Below are 13731 nucleotides of genomic sequence, written 5' to 3' on the forward strand. Positions count from 1 at the left end.
AGGTTATTCTCTGCCCCCACACAATTTCTCGCCAGCTTTGTTTTCTGCGTCGGGGAACGTTGACGATTGAGGAGTCCCCGTCAACAGGTTCTCGTGGTGCTACCACACCTCAATTTTTGTTTCTCTCTCCTTTTTCGTTTTTGCTTTTTGCTGTGTTTTCTCTACGGGTTTGCTGATTACAGGCCTCTTGCCGCGACAAGAACAAACAAGTATGACTGCTCGTCCATCTGTCAGCGTGTACTCCTCGTCAGAGGACAAGGTTGTGGGCTCATGCCCGCTGCCCGCCGTGTTTACGGCTCCCATCCGCCACGACATTGTGCAGTTTGTGCACACGAACATGTCCAAGAACTCCCGCCAGGCTTACGCGGTGAACCGCCTCTCCGGCATGAAGCACTCCGCGGAGTCGTGGGGCACTGGCCGCGCCGTTGCGCGTATTCCCCGCATTGGTGGTGGCGGTACGAGCACGTCAGGTGCCGGTGCGTTCGGCAACATGTGCCGTGGAGGGCGCATGTTTGCCCCCACGAAGATCTTCCGCCGCTGGCACCGCAAGATCAACCTGCACCAGAAGCGCTTCGCCGTTGTGTCTGCGCTGGCCGCCTCCTCGTTGCCCTCGCTCGTGATGTCCCGCGGGCACAAGATCGAGAACGTGGCGGAGGTGCCGCTGGTGGTGGAAGACTCCGTGCAAGGGTACGAGAAGACGAAGGAGGCGGTGGCCTTCCTCAAGGCAGTTGGTGCGATCGACGACGTGAACCGTGTGAATGACTCCCGAGAGATCCGCGCCGGCCGCGGGAAGATGCGCAACCGTCGCTACGTTGCCCGTCGCGGCCCGATGCTGGTGATGCCGGACAACAAGGGCACCCGCGCCTTCCGCAACATCTTCGGCCTGGACCTGGCGAACGTGAACGCGCTGAACCTGCTGCACCTTGCTCCTGGTGGCCACGTCGGCCGCTTCATCATCTGGACGAAGGGCGCGTTTGAAAAGCTTGACGGCATCTTTGGCACCTTCACGGAGGCTTCCGCGGTGAAGAAGGGTTTTATGCTGCCCGCCCCGATGCTGACGAACACGGATGTCACGCGCATCATGCAGTCCGAGGAGGTGCGCCGGGTGTTGAAGCCTAAGAAGCTGCAGCCGAAGAAGGCGAGCCGCTTCACGAAGCCCTCAAACGGCATTCGCAACCGCCGCCTGCGCCTGCGCCTGAACCCGTTCCAGAAGAAGGAGTCCACCATGGCGAAGGGGCTGCGCAACACCAAGAATCGCGACGCCCGCCGCAAGGCCAAAACCGTGCGTGTGGTGAAGGCCAAGAAGGCTCACGCCAGCGGCGCCAAGAAGCAGTAAATACTGCGCGACAGAGAGCTGCACCGACCAGTGTTTTCATTTTGATTTGGTAATTTTACTGATGAATCTATTTTTTTTTTTTTTTGTGTGTGCCCCCCTCCCTGACGTTGCTGTTGTGGGCGTGCTCCCATCTTACACTTTGCTGTGGGTCTCCGGATCGCCATAAATTATCTGCTCTTTTGTCGTTCCCCCCCTCCCCTCCCGCTCTTTGTTCCTCTTTCTTTCTTTTGTGTGTGCTTTTTGAAGCACCTGTAGGTGTTTGGGGCTCTGAGCCGGGATAAACAAAGTGAGAATATATTTTGCTTGGGGCAATTGCTGCAGCATTTTTGTGGTTTGGCGGGGATGACTTCCTTTCCAAGGCTACCAAGGCTCAGAGTAGATGACGAGAACATGGAGAAGATCCATTGTGGGGCACGGAGGGGGCAGACGGAAGAGGTAAAACGTCTCGTGGAACTGGGCGTTGATCCGGCGATCCCCAACAGGTTTGGCTGCACCGCGCTGCACTTGGCCTGCAAGTTCGGACAAGTGGAAGCCGCAAAATACCTCGCCTCAATCTGTGATGTGCACGGTGCGTGGCATGGGCAGAAGCCACTGCACCTCGCCGTCCTTGCGAATAAGGAGGAGCTTGTGGAGGCTCTCGTGGCAGGGGCGAAGGAGCGCGGTCGGAATGTGGAGATTATGTTAAATGAATGTGACGACTCCGCCATGGATGAGATTGGGGAGCACCACATTCATACGGACGGCCAGACCGCGCTGCACTGGTGCGTGGCGTTGGGTGAGGACTACTTGTCCATGCTGAAGTTGCTTATCAAACTGGGTGCCTCCCCCACGACAAAGAACAAGGAAAACGTGACGAGTATGATGTATGCTATAAGGTTTGGAAACGAGGCCGCAATGGAGGCCATGCTGGCGGGTGTGAAAACGCAACAACTGCGACTTGACTATCAGGACAAGGAAGGTAGGACACACCTGCATTATGCTATTCTGTACAACCGTCAAGATTACGCCATGCGGTTCATTGAGATGGGGCATGATCCGCAAATTGAGGATGACAAGCATGACACGCCACTCTTCCTTGCGCTTCGTGCAACCATGCCGGAGCTTTTGACGTACCTTCTGCAGAATGTGGATCAGTTTTCGGTGCAACAAGCCCCTTTTCACAATGGTTCCGTAGTGATGCCGGAACGCATTGAGTGGTTGAGCTTTGCGACTGACGAGCAGGCCCGGGTGGAGTGCATCCGCTTATTCCAGAAGCGCCTAGATGAGGTGAGCTTACGACCAGAGGAGGCTGAAAAGAAGAAGGCGAAGCCGACTGCGAAGCGGATGAAGTTGGCGCCCTCCGCCCCTATTCGAAGTCGCAGCATTGGAAATTCCACAGCGATACGCAGTAGAAGCATTGGCAACCGTAATAAGTGACTAGAGAGAGAGAGTTGCATGGCCGTCGATTACCCCTGTTTTTATGCTTCTCAGTGCGAGGATGGTTTTTTGCGTAGTCTAAAAATGTACATTTTTTCTTTTTGTTATCTTATTTTTTTAAATTTCCTTTTTTTTTCTTTTTTGGTGGCTCTTCTTCTTTCTTGTATTTCTGCTTGTTTCTCGTATGCGTGACTGGCGAAAAGATGGGGAGGTGGTAGGAGGTCATTGGCGTCTTTTGCATTGCTATTTATGTATTGAATGCTGAAGTGAGGGCGGGGGGCGGAGGGGATGGCCTCTTTGTTTTTTTTTTTGTTTGCCGTCTTAGCCTGATGTTGTTGTGTAGAAACTGGCAGGGTAGTCTGGGATTACCCCATGCATAGTTTTTTTTGAGCGTGGGGTGGAAGACAGTGTAAGCGAGCTAACCAACTAGAGTGAAAGAAGGGAGAGATGAGAAAGAAAAAAAGGCAAATTATGAACAAGCGGCCTGGGTAACGTCACCTGTAAACCCTCCAACAGTAAAACGAACAAAATAAAAAAGCAAAAGAAACATGTGCTCAAATAAGGCGATACACGAATTGGGCAGTCCATCCCGTTCATACACTGCACTTTATTGCCCGGGTTATGTGGGCACTGCCTGTACTCTCGCAGGTGTGTATTTTGCTTCTTGTCCTTTTTTTTTTTTTTTTTATTGTGGCTTCCCGCATGCATTTTATGCTTTTTGTTTTTTTGCATTGTTGTGATTGTGAAGTGATTATTAGGTCTAGCGAGGTTACTGTTGGCCTTTGTTGGGTGAAGGAGGGACGTGAGGAGTGAGGCGTTGTCGCACCATTTGCAACGACGGGGTGGCGGGGTGCAGGAGGACGCTGAGGGAACTGCGTTGAGGGGTTGACTGTTTCCAGCAGGGATTAACAGTGACACGAGCAACGACAAGGCGAGAGTGGTGGATAAAAGGAGATCGCGCGTGCGAGAGAGCACAAACGAAGAAGTCTGGAGGGGGGAGGAAAGAAAAGTAAGGGCTAGAGAAATGGCGTACAATCCCGTTTCCATGGATGATGACGCCATGGCGTCCTTTGCTGGGGGCTCTTGGCGCCAGAATGGGGCGGATCCCGAAATTACGTCGGAAGGTCATATGTCTACCGCCTCCATTGCTGGCGTTTCTGTCATTGATCCGATGATGACACCTGGTGAGTTTATTCGTCGCTGTCAGCAGCAGTATTACTTTGAGTTCTCGTGGGAGGTGCCGTTTCCGCGGGTGCCCGCGTCACCCTTGTTGTATATCCCGGAGGCTTTTAAGGAGTTACTTAACGACCCAGCACCTTTGGGTGTCATGCAGGCGGAGCTGGACGCTATGTCTGAGGGTGTGTTAGAACGCATTCCGCTTGCCTACTACCTGCTCCGTCCAGAGGTGGTCGAGGAGACACGCAAGATTGCAGTGGAATGCGAGCAGCGTGTGGAAGAGTTGCAGCGGCAGGCAACCGTCGCTGGTTTAACGGAGCGGTTGACATGGCGGCCGGAGGAGGTGAATCCGTACCTGGAGCGGGCTGATGCCGAGCTGCTGGATACGGATATCGACCTCAATTTGGTCTTGGAACGTGACAAGCCTTCACTGACGCTTTTGCAGCGTCCCTTGTACACAGACATGGGATTGGTCTCTCAGGAGCAGCGACATCTGGAGCGTCTTGCCCGCATTGTCCCTGAAACACTGCGAAGCCAACCTTTCTTGTCATCTTCACTGGACTCACAAGCGGTGGGAGGGACACGGACACCCTCAGAGGGAGTTGGTGTTGGTGGTGGTATGTCTCCGTCTGGTGGCGAGGAATTGACGCAGGCACAAATATATAGCAACGGACCACCCGTGACGGGGACACCGCAGCAGTGGTTAGATGGCATTCGAAGCTCTTTTCGCTTTGCCCGCACGTTAGACACTCAGTATGAGAGGCTGCTTGAATCCGTGGCACAAAGGAAGCTGGGTCTAGACTGTAAGGACCCAGCGGCTATGAGTCTCACGTGCCGCCTATGGCACCTGTTATTTGAGGGAACGAATAAAGGGCAGCAGCGCGGTTTTTGGAACCAGTTGTGTCGTTTTTCCTCCAACTACGATGAACGTGGCGAGGTGGTGGACCAACTGAAGCGCGCGGTGTTTGACCTTAAGATGCCACATTCACAGTTGTGGCTGACGCTGCTGCGGGAGTACGTGGATCTTCTGAAGGCATACACCTTGAGCCTGAGCGGCGGAACAGAACAGCGCAAGGAGCAGCTTCAAATCAGCGGAAAGGAGTTGGATCCTTTTGAGCAGGGGGCTTTTGGACCGGATCTCCAGCCCGGTGCAACGTTGCGGCGAGTGGCGAAGGAACTCGGCACAGAGCGTCAACCGGTGCCCATTTTCCCAGTGGAGGTGCTGCCATTGTACCCGGCTGGTTTTGAGAAGGCGGCCGCGGAAATGGGGGCGGGGGGCCCAGGATACATTGAGTACCTGGGCGAGTTAGCGACAGCGCTTCACCAAGTCGTGCTTCCTGGCGCGGTGGTAAGCGAGGAGTCTAGGATTGGTGGGCCACACGCCTTGGTGAACAACACCAACCTATTGGTGGCGGACAAAAAGAGTGCCAGACAAGTCAGTCACGGGTTAACTGTCAGTTATCACACATCGCGAGAGAACACCTTTGAACCACTTGTTACGGAGGAGAACAGCACCAGCAGCTACCTGGTTCAGATACGTGCGGGGCAGGGGGGTTCCACACTGGCTGGTACGTCCAGCATCAACGGAAGACATGCCGTGTACAATCGACTCAGCACCCGCAGTCTGTTTGTTAAGGCACCGAACGCAGAGGTGCCGCCATATGAACGGTACGTGCTAATGTTCGGCGCAGAAGGAGGGCGTAAGCGGCCACGTGAGGCTTACGACAATGTGGAGGATTCACCGCACTCTGCGCAACGGGGCGAGTAGAAGAGGGATACTTTCTGGTCCAGCAATGGCCACAGCCGTGGCGCATACATCTTTTTGTCCTTTTCCCTGTTGCTGTGGCTGCCACTTAGGTGTGGAATGGTCGTGTGGTTGACAAGGGACGCGGTGTGAGAAGGCTGGAGGGGCGGCAAAGTGGGGCCATGCGACAACGACGGAGAAAACAAACGGCAAAAAAAAAAAATGGAAAATGGAAAAAGAAAGAGGGGAGTGACGAGAGGAGTGTGTGCGTGTGTGCGTCTGCAGCGATGAAGAGGTAACAGGGGAGCAGGACGAGATGAAGAGGGGCATTTTTTTATTCTCCCTCGTTTGTTTGTTTTGCCCTCTTGGCTTGTTGTCTAATCGTTATTACAACATATTTGTCTGTCGGTTGTTGCTTTGTGGCCCCGCACGCTGCGGGGACGGTGTTTGGGAGGAGGGTGAGGCGCACCTCAGCGTTGGTGCATTTGTGTTTGCTCTATTGTTTTTTTTTTTTTTTTTCTTGTGTGTAAGACTTCCGGTTGCACGTGTGTGCGGTTGTTGCTCGTGCGCGTAGCTGCGCCTGCATTGGGACAGAGAGGCATATACAGCGCGTAGGGAGAGGGAAGGAGACAACTCCGTGCGTCGCACGTGGAAACAAGGAAGTACACATATATACACATATATCTATTTACATACACACGCACACGCAGGAAAACGGTGGCCTTCAGCGCGAGGACCCCATGCCTGTTGCATCTACATTTATCCCTGCCTTCACGATGAAGCCGTGGAAGGAGCAGCGGAGTGAGACGGAGGCTGGAGAGAGCTATCGCTGCTGCTGTCGCTGCCACTGTCAGCAAGGGGAGGAGCAGAAGGCCATTCAGGTGGGGCAGGAGCTATTCACGAGAGGTGCTTGCCCTGCACACGTAAGTGCGTCACAAACACAGAGGACACTCTCAGGTGGTGACGTCAAGATGGCACCTTTCCGTTCATTTAACGGAAAGGCCTACACGGTTCCTTTCAGTATGGTGAACGAACTCAACGATGCTCTGGAATGCGCCCAAAGAGAAGCCACAATGGAGAATGGAGATAAATGTCATGCCTCACTCAACTTTCCAGGCGTCGTGTGGCGGCACGATCCGTACAGTGCAAAGGTTCTTGCAGCGACTCCCGCCGCTTCAGAGGGCCAGAACTCTGATCTGGGAGGAAGCGATCATGCGGCGTGGGGGTTGCTGTGCGGGGAAAATGCAGAAGAGCGGGATAATTTTGGCGTCAAGGCAGACGGTGGGTTTTCATTGGGCACGTACAACCATGCCGCGTGGAATCCCATGTGTGTGTTGCACTCCGCAGCGACACCCCTCGGTACACTCTTATGCTTCCCTGCGGTGGGTGGGGCATGCTCCGCTGGTGCGTCTGCCGCTTTCACGCCCCCGTACGACCCCACGCCGCTCACACATTGCCTTTTCACAAAGCCCTACACGACCACCATGTCGGCAGCAGTTGTGGAGGATGATGGTGGGGAGCGCCAGGAGGCTTATCCGGGTGCAGCTGCTGGGCCAATACTGCCCTCTGCTCGACCATTTCCCTCCTCTGCGGGGCGCCATCTTGTCGTTCGTTCTTTTCCACCACCACTCCCACCAGCATCGTCATCACCTGCGTCAAACGCCAATGTGTCTAACACATCTCCTTTGAAGGCTGCCACCACGGCTGTTGTGGGACCCGGCGAGGAGAATGTGCACGCGGGCTCGCAAAACAATTTAACCCCTCTTCGAACCTATCGATCACGAGGATGCCGGACCGGAAATGCGGGTCGTGACGAGGAGGCCAAGTCAGAGGAATTAATTCCCACGCTTTCCATTTTTTGCTCCCTTCCCCTGCTTTTTAAGGATCTGACGGCGTACGGCAACCGTCGTCCTCCGCGTGCTGGTAAACGGTACGACAACAACAGCCAGTTGCGGGCAGAGGAGGTGCGATACGTGTACTTGGTTGGGCATCGATGCAGACGCACCCTGTGCGCCGCCAGCACCCAATATGAGGTGAGTGAGTTGGTGCTGCTGGAGGGCGATATGGGGATTGAAATGGGCTTCGTGCAGGTGGTGCTCTCTGTGGAGGAGTTTGAGCAGCTGGAGAACGCCGAGTTGGCGCGTCGTGGGTTTCCTATGGACCACGATGTGGTGACAGCCGCCTTTATTTTGCGCACCGCCACAGAGGAGGAGACTTCACATTACGATCACACCCTCCGTCAGCTGGAAAAGGACCTGCTGGAATTTCTGCAACACCGCATAAACCCCGCCAGATTTTTGGACTGCCGTGTGGAAAACATGGTCTTTCTTGACTGCGAGTTCCAGGCCGACTGCAAAAAAATTTACGTCTATTACAAGGCCAAGAGACGGGTGCTTTTTCGAGAGCTTGCGCAGTACTTGCACTCCTTCTATCACTGCCGTATCTGGCTGCACGAGGTGGGTAAAGGCGCCTCTACAGTCTCCGGCAATTCCTCGCAAGACGCAGAGAATGCCTGATGCCAAGCCCTTTTTGTTCTGGCGCTTGTTCCCCTTCTCCTTTTCTCCTCTTTTCCCCACTCCCACCCCTTACCAGAATTAACCCTTCGCTTTTTGTTTTGTGTGTTTTATTTTGTGAACGCCATCAACATGCCTATTTTTATTTTTCGTTGTTTTGTATTTATATATATATATATATTATATTCCCTCCCTGTTTGTAAACGGCACCTTTGCTTCTTCACCGCTGTGGGTGGGGTGGTGGACATGCCTGGACATTCTTAATGTGCCACGGGGGCTCCTCCTCGGCGTGTGTTAGCCGCCGCTTGACGCCTGCGCCCCACTGTGCCTTCCCGCCGTCTGGACCCCCACATCGCATGGGGTAGCGCGGCGGGCCGTCTGACGACGGTTGACCGCGACGGACGGAGGGGAGCGCAAAATGCGGCGGACAGTAGTCCGCCAGAGGCACTTTTCACGATACATGTATGACGCCGCAGTGGGTGCATCCAACGTGTTTGAGGCATGCGTGAATCCGCCTGGCGTGTCAAAACACACCACAGCAGGTTTTCGTGCAGCAGACGCGGGCCGGAGGCGGAATGCTCTTGCCACCCCTTTCCTCTTTTTTTTTGTCGTTATTCCCTGCGCCGAAGCACAGAGAGTAAGGGAGACAATGGTGAAGTAAGTGCAACAAAAAGGAAAGAAACGCAACAACAACAACAATTAAATTTTATGTAGGTGAGGAAGAGAAAAATTGCTTTTGGCGCGTGTGTGCATCAGTCGTAAAGGCTCCTTGCATAACTGAACACGACAAAGAAAAAGAATTATGCGGTGAAGAGGAAAATAGTAGTAATAATAATTGAGGAATCTTAAAGGCGCCAATAAATGCCTTGCCTGTATTAACAAAGGGCTCCCTCCCAGCCCTTTTTTCTTTGTGTGTATGTGTTACTCTTTTAGGCTGTCGATTTAACGGATGTGAGTGTGCGAAAACCTGGGTGCATATGTGTCCTCCACAGATATATCTAGATGAATATGTATTGCCAGGACGGTGTTGTACTCTCCTCATGGGATACGGCCTGCCGTTTATTAGTATATTTGTTTTTGTATTTATATTTATTTATTTACTTATTTTACTCCTTGACGACGTTGGCCTTCCGTGATGCATGGCTTGACGGAATTGTTCCGTGTGTGTTTTGTTAGTGTTGCTTGTCTCCTTTTAGTATTATCATCTCTGTTGGCTTGTTTGTTTTTTGTTTGTTATGTCACCGACTCGCCCGCCTCCACACTCGGACAGAGACAGATACAATGAGTTACGTTGGACGGAGTGAGAGAGTGAGTCTGCGTGTGTGGGTGTGGGTGTGAGGGAGAGGGAGAGGGAGAGGGGAGGAGGAGGGAGTTGAGTAAAAAATACATGAAGAAACGCAAAGGATTGCGTGGGAATAGGCAGGTGGATGGGTTGCTGGGGCCCATATATTTGCTTTTTGTCTCCTCACCGCCACACGCACGCGCTTGTGGGGCTAAAATTATCGTTTTCTTCTTTTTTGCATGTGTGAGAGAGAGAGAGAGAGAGAGAGAGAGAGTTGTCATCTTCCCAGTTCCCGTTGGCCGCCCCCCTTTTTGTTGTTTCGCCTTCTCCGTTTTCTCTTTCTTCCCGATGTTCAGACCGTTGCCATCATTACTTGGATGGTTGGGGGCGTTATACTTTTTTTTTTTTTTTGGGGGGGGGGGTTTGTGCCGTTATTTATTTTTGCAGAACTTGTTTTGGTTCGTGATGGGTGCGTGGCCGCTTCTTCCCTCCCACACAGTGCACCCCCGCTGTGTCTGCTGCACAATATATATATATATATATGCGCATTGTTCTTGTTGTACTTCGTCTATGCGTTGCAGACACTCACTTTGTGTGGCCGCAGTGCTATGACCGTGTTAGTGCCTCGAGGCTCGTCTGTGGCCCAACCCCTCAAACCAGCCGTGCCTCCTCCTTCTTGCGGGTGGAGGACAGCTGTTCTACCACACCACGGTGGTTGCTCACACTTATCCCTTCACGCGTGTTACGTAATCACGATAAGGATTGTCTCATCACGCCCACTTGGGCTCACTCGTTGTTGTTGTTTTCCTTCTTTGCCTTCTTTGTGAGGGAAGAACTAACAGAGAGGAGGACTACTCCGTCATGTACCCGTTCGTTGCTCCAATGTTTCTTTGCTCATTTATGTGTCGTTTGATTATTATTTTTAGTGTATTTTGCATGCAACCGGCCTTGTTTTGTTTTGTTGTCACCTACGTTTTGTGCCAGGTGTTTCTACCGGCTTCACAGCCTTTTGCGGCTGCGCCCAACCCCCGTGCCTCGCTCTCTGCGCGTGTGAGGGAGCCGTTGTGTTGCTGCTCTAAGGGTTTTCTTTCCGTCCCTGCTTGTTTGTCTGCCACCCTTGTTGGCTCCGCGAGGGAGGGCGTGGGCGGCGCGTGACTTGCATCATTCAACGGGGAGCACGAGCGAGATCGATTGAACGACAGAAAGGGCTCATTTGAGCAAAAAACAGCAACAACAAGAAAAAGGAAGAACCAAGGGGGAAAACGGAGACAACTACAAGAACGGTGTATCCATACATATAGGCAAAGAGGACACACCGCTGCTACGGCGCATCTATAATGCTCTCGCGTATAGTAGGAGTAGACACCCTCGACCTCCTGCGCCAGGATGGCGGCACGGTGGACATCACCACCGCTCTCCAAGGGAAGAAGTATCTGCTGTTGTACTTTTCCGCCAGTTGGTGTCCTCCGTGTCGACTGTTCACCCGACAGCTAGCGAATTTTTACGAGTCATTTCATACGAGTCACTGCTTTGAAGTTATCTTCTTTTCACGAGACCGTGGTGAGAGCCCCATGCGGGCATACTTCTACAACCAAAAATACAGTCGCCTGGCTCTTCGTGGCGGGGAGGGTTCACACGGTGATTGGCTTGCGGTGCCGTATGCACAGGCGAAGACGCTGGGATTGACACTGATGCAGAGGTACGCGGTCCATGGTATTCCGACGTTGCTCCTGTTTGACCTGGAAACCGGGGAGCTCTTGACACGGAACGCACGGAACTTAGTGGCGCGGAACTTGGATACAGCGGAGGGATTCCCATGGGCTGGTGATACAGGCGGGGAACTCATGAAGGGACCTCCCTGGTGTGAGTTGCTGCTACTGCTTATCACGGTTGCGGTGCTGTATTACTTGTGGCAATAATGAACCCCAAGACACAACTCCATGCATCTGCCGTGTTTGGCTTGCTCGTGTAGTGTTGTGTTTTTTTTTTCCTCCTCTTCTTTTGTGATTTCTTCTTCTTGTTTACTTGATGTTGTGTTTCGTTGTATTGTCGTTGTTTTTGTTTTTTTTTTCCATTTGTGCGTATCTCTAGCTGTTGCCCCATTTCTGCTGCGAGTGTGTACGTGCTGGGTGCCGCGGGCGGCTGACGCATCTTCACCCCGCGGGTGGTAAACGCGGTGCCTGTGAGAGGGGGCGAGGTCAGCTTGGCGAAGGATGTTGGAAAAAGAACTCAAACTACAACTAACAAAAATGTGTATGTGTATGCTTGTTGAATAGGAGTAAACAAAATCACACAGGGGCGGTTCCTCATTTCAGCGGGGTTGCAGGGGGCGGATTGCAGCACACGAGGCCCCCCGCTCCCATTTGCCCAGAAACAGGCGGAACAGCTGGGGAGGAATAGGTGAAAAGACACATTTATGAACGTTGCGAGTGAATGCGGCGATTGATAAATGACGTTTCGTCAGTGTGTCTATTGAACGCGCTGTGCTCTTTTGCTTTTCTCCCGTTGTTGCTCTCAAAAACACACACACACACTGCTCCGAGTGAACAGCGGGGTTACATCTCTTTGTTATTAGAGTTACTAGTTGGGGGTCTGTGTAAGTAACGCGCAATTCAGTGGGGCCATGTAAATAGTGGATCTGCTTCTTGAAAATTTATTTGTGTCTTTTCTTTTGAACGTATGTTTCTTTATATTTTACCCAATGGATGCCGCGTTGGAAGCCAGTGTGTGCAGTTTCTTACTACCCCTCCCCACTCCCTAACCTCCCACTGCAGCTGCTATCCTCACGGAGGGAGTATGGCGGGTGCGGAGCCTCAAAAGCTTCCACCTTCTGAGTTTGACGCGGAGGCCCAGCTATCATTGTGGCGTGTGTGTTTGTGAATGCGCTTCTTCCATGCAGTGTGAGTGTGCGTGTGTGAGGGAGGACGCAGTGGGCAGAGAGGGGGAAGAGGAAGCAGGATGGATAAAGGAAGGGAAGTCCAGAGGGCGAAGGTGGGCGCACCGAGATGTGAACGCAGCGCTAACTGGAATTGTGTGGTGGGCCCTCCTGTACTGGGGATGGGGGACCGTTCTCCGTGCGGTGCTGGCGGTGGGGCGAAGCGGCGATGGCTTCGTTCATTAACCGTCACATCTCTCCCCTCCTGTCTCTCTCTCTATATATAAACATGTTTTTCAACTTTTTTTTTTTGTTGAAAAGGACTTTTAGAGCACGAACAGCGAACAAACACTTAAATCAACCCCGAGAGGCTACTATCCGTAAGCAAGCAGAGAAATGTCCGGTTTGGCAAAGTACGTTCCCAGCACCGTGAAGCTGCTCTCCAAGTCGGGCAGCGTGAGCTCCAGCTCCCTCGCCGGGAAGACGGTGTTCTTTTACTTCTCCGCCTCTTGGTGCCCGCCCTGCCGCGGCTTCACCCCGGTTCTGGCGGAGTTCTACGAGAAATTCCATGAATCAAAGAACTTCGAGGTTGTACTCGTTAGTTGGGACGAGGAGGAGGAGGCCTTCAACGCGTACTTCGCCAAGATGCCGTGGCTTGCGATCCCCTTCACAAGCCGCGACGCGCTTGAGGCCCTTCGAAATACGTTCAACGTGGAGAGTATCCCCAAGCTCATCGGTGTCAATGCCGACACGGGTGCCGTGGTTACCACCAGTGCACGCGAACGGCTTGTGAGCGACCCGGAGGGCAAGAGCTACCCATGGGCGTAGTAAAGCTGTCGCCGCCACGGAGTGGTGAGCATGCGCGCGTGGCGCTGGTGACGGTGTCTGCAGGTGAGAACGTCACTGTCGCTTTCTACCCCTTATTATTCCCACTACGTACGCAAGGGAAAGGCAACGGCAGGGGTGAAACACGCGATAATAAAGGGCGGGGTGGGTAAAAGAGAGAAGGAGGGAGGGGGGGGGGGTAATGGAAAGGAAGAAACCACAGAGAAAAAAAATATTTGGGTATCCGCCTGAAAGAAGATGAAAACGGAAAAAAAGAGAGGAGGATCGTAGAGAATAAAAACAGAATGAAGCAGGAAAAAAAGATCCCAACAGGTAAAGAGAAGGACCGTGAATATGCTCAACTGCTACACTGGATGTGTCCAGCAAGAGACCGAAAGGGACAGAGAACCGAAACAAAAAAAAATGTCATCCATTTCTTTAAAACCTTCTTCATATATTTGGTTTGTCTCTATCTTTCCACGGTTCCCGCAGGCCACCGTGCTTCGCAGCCTAAAAGTGCCCCAACTGCCGTACCCCCCCCCCTCCCTTGTCCAGGGCCACGTG

General features: G+C 52.9%; 6 protein-coding genes across 6 annotated transcripts, besides 11 other annotated features; all 6 read left to right on the forward strand.

Moving 5' to 3' along the window:
- Positions 1 to 211: 211 nt before the first annotated feature.
- TraAM80_08558 (putative ribosomal protein L1a) lies at positions 212 to 1336 on the forward strand (the record flags this gene model as incomplete). Its single annotated transcript, XM_029385301.1, has 1 exon — positions 212 to 1336. One exon carries the CDS (start codon positions 212 to 214, stop codon positions 1334 to 1336), a length of 1125 nt encoding a protein of 374 aa, XP_029234821.1.
- A 342-nt stretch (positions 1337 to 1678) lies between these two features.
- On the forward strand, positions 1679 to 2752 carry TraAM80_08559 (ankyrin; the record flags this gene model as incomplete). Its single annotated transcript, XM_029385302.1, has 1 exon — positions 1679 to 2752. The coding sequence occupies one exon, from the start codon at positions 1679 to 1681 to the stop codon at positions 2750 to 2752; it is 1074 nt and encodes a 357-aa protein (XP_029234822.1).
- Positions 2753 to 2845: 93 nt separating this feature from the next.
- Positions 2846 to 2893: a microsatellite.
- A 529-nt stretch (positions 2894 to 3422) lies between these two features.
- Positions 3423 to 3442: a microsatellite.
- Positions 3443 to 3776: 334 nt separating this feature from the next.
- TraAM80_08560 (uncharacterized protein) lies at positions 3777 to 5696 on the forward strand (the record flags this gene model as incomplete). Its single annotated transcript, XM_029385303.1, has 1 exon — positions 3777 to 5696. One exon carries the CDS (start codon positions 3777 to 3779, stop codon positions 5694 to 5696), a length of 1920 nt encoding a protein of 639 aa, XP_029234823.1.
- A 475-nt stretch (positions 5697 to 6171) lies between these two features.
- Positions 6172 to 6194: a microsatellite.
- A 218-nt stretch (positions 6195 to 6412) lies between these two features.
- Positions 6413 to 8188, forward strand: TraAM80_08561 (uncharacterized protein; the record flags this gene model as incomplete). Its single annotated transcript, XM_029385304.1, has 1 exon — positions 6413 to 8188. The coding sequence occupies one exon, from the start codon at positions 6413 to 6415 to the stop codon at positions 8186 to 8188; it is 1776 nt and encodes a 591-aa protein (XP_029234824.1).
- A 91-nt stretch (positions 8189 to 8279) lies between these two features.
- Positions 8280 to 8304: a microsatellite.
- A 41-nt stretch (positions 8305 to 8345) lies between these two features.
- Positions 8346 to 8371: a microsatellite.
- Positions 8372 to 9243: 872 nt separating this feature from the next.
- Positions 9244 to 9292: a microsatellite.
- A 46-nt stretch (positions 9293 to 9338) lies between these two features.
- Positions 9339 to 9424: a microsatellite.
- A 59-nt stretch (positions 9425 to 9483) lies between these two features.
- Positions 9484 to 9557: a microsatellite.
- A 155-nt stretch (positions 9558 to 9712) lies between these two features.
- Positions 9713 to 9741: a microsatellite.
- Positions 9742 to 9992: 251 nt separating this feature from the next.
- Positions 9993 to 10010: a microsatellite.
- A 794-nt stretch (positions 10011 to 10804) lies between these two features.
- Positions 10805 to 11386, forward strand: TraAM80_08562 (tryparedoxin; the record flags this gene model as incomplete). Its single annotated transcript, XM_029385305.1, has 1 exon — positions 10805 to 11386. One exon carries the CDS (start codon positions 10805 to 10807, stop codon positions 11384 to 11386), a length of 582 nt encoding a protein of 193 aa, XP_029234825.1.
- A 55-nt stretch (positions 11387 to 11441) lies between these two features.
- Positions 11442 to 11546: a microsatellite.
- A 1192-nt stretch (positions 11547 to 12738) lies between these two features.
- TraAM80_08563 (tryparedoxin) lies at positions 12739 to 13170 on the forward strand (the record flags this gene model as incomplete). The annotated part of the gene is made up of 1 exon (XM_029385306.1): positions 12739 to 13170. One exon carries the CDS (start codon positions 12739 to 12741, stop codon positions 13168 to 13170), a length of 432 nt encoding a protein of 143 aa, XP_029234826.1.
- Positions 13171 to 13731: the final 561 nt, after the last annotated feature.

This window comes from Trypanosoma rangeli, assembly GCF_003719475.1.
Source record: "Trypanosoma rangeli strain AM80 chromosome Unknown Tra_15.4_contig_00432, whole genome shotgun sequence".
Classification (NCBI taxonomy): Eukaryota; Euglenozoa; class Kinetoplastea; order Trypanosomatida; family Trypanosomatidae; genus Trypanosoma; species Trypanosoma rangeli.